At 34.6% G+C, this 7313-nt stretch overlaps 1 protein-coding gene across 1 annotated transcript in view; it reads right to left on the bottom strand.

Moving 5' to 3' along the window:
• The window catches only part of LOC105293196 (dynein heavy chain 11, axonemal), a gene marked incomplete at its 5' end in the record, with an annotated part of 146959 nt that overhangs the window by 37984 nt on the left and 101662 nt on the right, over positions 1 to 7313 (bottom strand). Inside the window, 2 exons of the mRNA XM_023531528.1 lie at positions 1463 to 1585; positions 4341 to 4511. Of these exons, the coding sequence (XP_023387296.1) occupies positions 1463 to 1585; positions 4341 to 4511 (294 nt within the window). The remainder of the gene's footprint in view (positions 1 to 1462; positions 1586 to 4340; positions 4512 to 7313) is intronic.

The raw sequence follows: 7313 nt of genomic DNA, 5'->3' as shown, positions 1-7313 counted from the left end.
GGATACTCTTCATTTCTTCTCCAAATTTGCTCTATACCCCTCTTCTGCCCTGCTAAGAGGGTAATCTCTAGGAATTACTTGCACTAAGCTCCCTGGTTCTCTGGCCTGGTTGGGTTTGGCCAACAGGAGGCACTAGCGAGAGACTGGAGGGCTATGGAAGAGAGAGGCCGGGGTATTTTCTCCCCAGCTGTTTCCCTATTGTGATACAGTGTGGCAGTGACTATGTTCCCCCCAAAATGCCACAGCTCCCGGAGGCTGTCTCCCCATAACTTCATTTCTCAGTCATTTTAGTAACTGCTCCTTTTCCTCCTTTTTTTCTTCGCCACCCCTGGTTGATTCCCTTATCCTTCTTCCCATACTATGAAAATTATACTCTACTCTCCGTAACTTTTTTTTAATCACCCCTTTGAATGTGCCATTTGTTTTCTGCTGAGACCCTGACTGATACACAATTGAATTTATAATTCTAAAGTACAATTCTAAATAAATTCTAATTAAAAATTCTATTAAAAAAATAAAAATCTAAACATACTGTAATATAAGGGATAATATAGTTACTGCATAGAAATGATCCCTTCTTAGAAAAAAAAGTCGGGCAAAGCTTAGCATATGATGAGCATCTTCAAGGAATTCCAAAATTTGTATAGCAAGTGTGGAAGAATAAGCTCTTGAAAAAAAATTCAATTTATTGGGGGTAACATTGGTTAACAACCATATATAAGTTTCAGGTGCACATCTATATATTCCATTGTGTGCTCACCACCCAAAGTCTAATTTCCTTCCATCATCATATATTTGACCCCTTTTACCCTTTTTATTTGGCCCCCACTCCCATTCACCTCCAAAAAGGAGGTAATATCCAAAATAAGCTCTTAATAATAGGATCTTCTGACAGAAAAATAAAAGCAGTATTGATAATTGGGGTTGAAAAATACTATCACTTCTTTCTCTACAGCATTCTGTTCTGCTTAAACATTTTTACAGTGAAAATAAACTACTGCATTCTTGTGTAATTAACAAAACTATGAAAAAGTGAAGAAATATTATAAAAAAGAAAACTACATAAGGAAGTTGGATTCAGGTAAATTGAAAAAATATTCATTTATATTCCTTGACTTTGTCAAAAGCCCCGAAGACTACACATATTTATTAACAACTTTTGCCCATAAATAGGTAAAAAGTTCCTTTACTTCCAAATAAGAAATCAATCAATTTAGTTGTACACTTGAAATGAATACACTATTGTATATCAACTATAATTAAAAAATAAGTTTTAAAAAAAGAGCAAAATAAATTAGTCGATTTAGTAATAAGATTAAGTAAAGACTATCACATTATACAGTATATTTCTACAACTGAAATGCTGTATATCACCTGTATTTTTTAAACTACATTCCCACATCTGAAAGAACTGAGATTTTAAGTAAAATTTAGAAATTGAAAGATCGTGTTCCTAACATACCTTAATAGCGCTCCATGACTGAGTAGTTAGAAAGTCGACAGGACTCAGGTAAGTGTGTTCAACAGTGAACCGAAGCAGGAAATCCAACTCCACAGGGTCTATCTCTTTCTTTCTCAATAAAATCTTGAGAGTACACAAAATTGAAAAGGGTCATTTGGTTTACATCAAAAACACGATACAGGAAGCAGTCACCACTTAATAAATATGATTGAATAGGTAGAACCAAGTCTTCTGAAAACGTCTATAGAAATATATCTGTGCTATAGTTGAAGTAAAGAATATTAGATTATGCCCATGATCTCAAAACTTTGATCAGAAATCTAATAGCAAATAAAGCAAATAACCTAATAGCAAATAATTACAATTTTAACACTTATGCCTATTAGCAATATATTAGAAATATGCTTTCATATTTAGTCTACTGCTGTTAAATCAAACTTGTCTTAAAATTTACTATACAAATTAAGAAAGCCTCAGAAAACATTGGACTGAATCACTAAATAGAAGATAGAACTAGTATTATAAGTTAGTTGTGGTATATAAATTATACCCAATACACTAGATGTCTGAAAGATTTTTCTTATATGTGAGAGTATATTGAGAAAGACTTGAAATTATTGTTTGCTAAACAACACATCATGAATTTAAAAAAACTAAGACACTCTGATTATAGAACTGATAAGAAATCCACAGAATATTTGGGGGGGGGCACAAGTGAAATATTCCTAATTTCCACATAAAACCTATAATGCCTTATAAATTAAACATGTATAATGTTTGACTTTAAAGCTGTTTTTAAATTCTAGATATTTTAAAAATGCATTGGGGTGACAACATGCATTAAAATATTTTATTAGGTAATTAATTTTTCTTAATTCAACAATTTATTTCAACAAACAAGAAACTGTCCACATATATATGAAGCTTTGATTTGTGTAGATCGTTAAGATTTGAGATGATTATAATTTACGGCTTCTAAGGGGAAATTTTAAATAAATATGCATGCATGTGTGCATGTCATGTGTTATCATTCCTGATCCATTATAATTCATGAGTAATATATATAAACACAGAAATTACAGCAAAAAAACCCCCCAAATAGTCCTGTTAAAAAATGGGCAGAGAAACTGAATAGACATTTTTCCAAAGAAGATATACAAATGGCCAAAAGATACATAAAAGGTGCTCAGCATCACTCATTATCAGAGAAATGTAAATCAAAACCACAATGAGATATCACTTCACACCTGTTAGTATGGCTATTAGCAAAAATATAAGAGATGACAAATGCTGGTGAGGTGTAGAGAAAAAGGAACCCTTGTGGGCACTGTTGGTGCAAATATAAATTGGTGCAGCTGCTATGGAAAAGAGTATTGCAGTTCCTCAAAAAATTAAAGGTGGAACTACCTTAGGGTCCAGCAATTCCACTCCTGGGTATATATCCCAAGGAAATGAAATCACTATCTCAAAAAGATATCTGCATTCCCATGTTTATTGCAGCATTATTTACAGTAGCCGAGACATGAAAACAACCTTAAGTGTTCATGGATGGATAAATGAATAAAGAAAATGTGAAGCGTACACACACACACACACACACATCTGTATATATATGTTATGATTCAACCATAAAAAAGGAAATCCTGCCATTTGCAACAACATGGATGGACCTGGAGGGCATTACGCTAAGTCAGACAGATAAAAACTCTATGATCTCCCTTATATGTGAACTCATAGATACGAAGAACACACTGGTGGTTGCTAGAAGCAGGAGTTGGGGGTGGGTGAAATGGGTAAAGGTGATTAAAAGTCAGACTTCCAGTTATAAGATATGTAAGTCCTGGGGATGCCATTTACAGAATGGTGAATACAGTTAACAACACTATTGTGTATTCAAAAGTTGCTAAGAGAATAAATCTTAAAAGTTCTCATCACATAAACAAATGTAACTATGTGAGGGGAAAAATGTTAACTAAATTTATTATGGTAATCATTTCATAATATATACATATATGAAATCATTATACCGTATACCTTGGACTAATATAATGTTATATATAGATTATATTGCAATAAAATGGAAAAAAGTTAAAACAAAAATTTTGTTTTATAATGCTTTGTTCCTGTTTATCACATACATTATAAAATGCCTATACCCAAATAAATATACAAATACTAAAAATATGGATAGTTTATCATTATTAACAGCAAGTATTTATAAAATGCCTTCTTTGGGTGAGGCATTTTGGAGGACAGATAGATAAAATAGATAAGACATCTTTTATCAAGCTCTGGATTGACAGAAAAAGTTATACAGCAAAAGAACTAATAATAGGACAACATGCTTATTTTATCTAGAAATGTGATCCTTGATGTTTTTTTCTTATCATAGGCACCTTTATTTAAACAAAATCTTTTGCAGAAGTCCACATTGAAAACAGTAAAAGGGTAGTAGGTCTCTCTGAAGGTGGGAGTGTGGAACCTGGAGCTCTTTTTTATCCACTCACTGTTTTTTAAAGGGGCTCTGAGAAACTCCTAGGACCACTCAGATCTGGATTCATAATTCTGATGTTGAAGAATCCCCCTGGCAGTACCTGGGAAGGTCTCTGTAGGACCCGAAAAGGTGAGAAGATCTCACTGATCTGTTGACAGCTAATGTGGTTGCTTACAGTGCCTACCCATCCAAACCAATGCACTGTGACTGACTAGAAGGTTGTCATATGCCCAGGTTCCCCTAGGGAAACTCAAACTCTCCTCATGCCACCAAGGGCTTCCAAAAAACAGGTGTCTATGCTTCCCTTTGGCAGAAATAAAGTACCTAATACACGGAGATATGTGACTGGTTCTGAGGACGTTTTCCAGTGACTGGTTTCCTCACCTGAAAAGCCATCTGGGACAGGAAGGTGAGCTTGTCCTTCTCAAACAGCGCCTGGCTGGTGTAGAGGAAGATGGCGTGGGTTATGCTCTCTATCAGGATTGAGAGACGCCCCTGCATATCCTCCACCTTGTCAGCCTGCTTGATTGCTCTGTGGAACAGCATGTTGAAAGCCTGGGGGAATTTAAAGTGACTGTTAAAGGGTGAAAACTGTCACCTGGATATCTAGCTAGCCCCAGACACGCAGGGCGACAGTTTAAGGTTTATCTATGGGGAGAGAGAATAGGACAGGATTTTTGTGAGGATGATATGAGCTCTTAGAACAGTTCCTCGCACATGGTAAATGTTCATTAAATGTTTGCTGCCATTACTACTATTATTAACGTCATTCCATAAAGTCTACCCACATCTCCTTCCTAACCAACTGAATCACACCGTCCTCTGTGCATTTCTCTTATAACTATTGAGCATTTAAAAATGTGTGTATGGGCAATACATGTGTCTCAGTATATGACGCGTCTGTTCAAACCTTTCATCTGTTTTTTAATTGGGTTGTTTGTCCTATTGTTGAGTTGTACAAGTTCTCTATATATTCTGATATAAATTCTTTGTTAGATATATGTATTGGAAATACTCTCTAGTCTGTGGCTTGCTTTTCATTTTCTTAACAATGTCTTTAGAAGACCATCATTTTTTTAATTTGATAAGTTTCAGTTTTTTTCTTTCTAATGTATCCTAAGAAATATTTGCTTAACCCGAAGCCCAATGATTTTCTCCTAGAAATTTTATAGCTTAACCTATTCATTTTAATTTTGTATGTAGTGTGATGTAACATTTGAGGTTCATTTTATTCCATGTGGATATTCAGTTGTCCCAGCACCATTTGTTGCAAAAACTATCCTTTCTCTCATTGAATTCTCTTGGCATCACTGAAAAATCAGTTAACCATACATTTGTGGGTCTACTTCTGGAATCCCTATTCTGTTCCATTGATCTATATATTTTTCTTTAGGTCAGTTAGGGTAGGTTTATAGTAAGTCTTGAAATCATATACTTTAAGTCTCCATATTTGTTCTTTTTCAAAATTAGTTATTTTAAATCCTTTGCATTTGTACACAAATTTTAGAATCAGCTTACCAATTTCTAAAAAAAAAAAAAACTTTCTGGATTTTGCTTGAGACCGAATTGAATCTATGCATCAATTTAGAGAGATGTGACATCTGAATAATATTGAATGTTCCCAATCAAAATCATGGTATATCTCTCCACTTATTTAGGCCTTCTTCAGTTTTCTTGACAATTTTTTTTCAGTATGTAGATCTTGTAAAAGTTTCATGGCTTTGGAAGCCAATATAAATAGTATTGAGTTATTAATTTTAATTTCCTGTTCCTCATATATAGAAATATAATGGATTTTCTGTATGGTCTTTATATCCTTTAATCTGGCTAAAAACTCACTTCTTAGTCCTAGTATGTTTCTTATAGATTTCTTATGATTTTCTATATACCTGATCAGGTTATCTGTGAAAAAGATTTTTTCTTCTTTTTTAAAACTGTCTTGTATTGTATTATTGCACTGACTATAACCTCCAGTGCAGTGTTGAATAAAAGTGTCGCGAACAGACATCCTTGTCTTGTTCCTGATCTTAGGGAAAAACATTCAACTTTTCAACACTGAGTATAATGTTAGCTGTAGATTTTTGTAGATGCTCTTTATCACAACGAGAAGTTACGTCTATTTCCAGTTTGCTCAGAGTTTTATTTTTTTAAACCAATTTTTGAAATTTGTCAACTTCTTTGTCTGCATCCATTGAAATGACTATGTTATTTTTCTCTTCCATTCTATTACTATGAAGAATTACACTGTGCGATTTTTGAGTGCTTAGCCAACTTGCATTCCTGACATAAATTCCACTTGAGCATAAGTTAAGCTTTTTATATGTGGCTGGATTCAATTTGCCAATCTCTCCTTAAGTAGTTTTGAAACCATGTTCATGAGGAGGCTACTCTTAGTTTTCTTTTCTTGTAAGGTCTGAGTCTAGTTTGGGTATTTGGGTAACACTGGGCTGACGCTACTGATTTAGTTTTATTATTCTCCTTATACATTGTGGTTGTTCCAAAATCCAACCGTCTGCTTCTCTGAATTTTTGCACACTAGTTCCAAATCACTAGAACGTGCTAATTATTCTTGGCTCTTCTCTTCATTATTTCCCATATCCAATCCATCTCCAGGAACTGATTATTCTAGTTTCAAATCATATCACAAGCCTATTCATTTCTATCTGAGTCTTTTATCATCATTATCAGTCATCGACTTAAAACCTTTCAGTGGCTTCTTTTTGCACACAAACTAGAACCCCACATCCCTGATAGGGCCCTCAGGGCCTCATGTGATCTAGAGCCTCCCACCTCTCTAGACTCATGTCTTGCCATCTCCTCCCTCACTCATTACCCTCCAACCATATAAATTCATTCACTACCTGGAATCCCAAACTTTCATGACTCACATATCCTTGTTTTCTTCACTCATTTTACAGCTAAATCCTATTTATCCTCCAGGAATCAGCTATAATGTCACTTCTGAGAGGCCTTCCCTGAGCTCTCTGTAAAACAGCCCCTCTATCCCTATTATTCTCTCACATTGTACCAATCGCTCTTATACATACACGTGTGCACACACATACACACACACACATCCTTACTTATATATCACCACTCATGTCTGCTTTTCTCAAAACTGTACACTTAGTGACCAGCACTGCATCTAGCACCATGATTGATCTCAACAACTACTTGTGTAAAAATGGACTGACAGAATGAATGACTATTGCCCAAAGGCAGAATGGTGCAAAGTAAAGAGTGTGGGCTTTGGAATCAAACGGTTACAGATTCAAATCCTAGCTCTTATTATTATGAAATGTAAATTCTTGGGCAATTTATTTAACATCTAAAAATGTTAGTTTTCCTTTTTTAAAT

The sequence above is a fragment of the Pteropus vampyrus genome, unplaced genomic scaffold (assembly GCF_000151845.1).
Source record: "Pteropus vampyrus isolate Shadow unplaced genomic scaffold, Pvam_2.0 Scaffold69, whole genome shotgun sequence".
NCBI lineage: Eukaryota > Metazoa > Chordata > Mammalia > Chiroptera > Pteropodidae > Pteropus > Pteropus vampyrus.
Note: the sequence above shows the minus strand (reverse complement) of the source record. Positions and strands in the feature narration are given on the sequence as shown.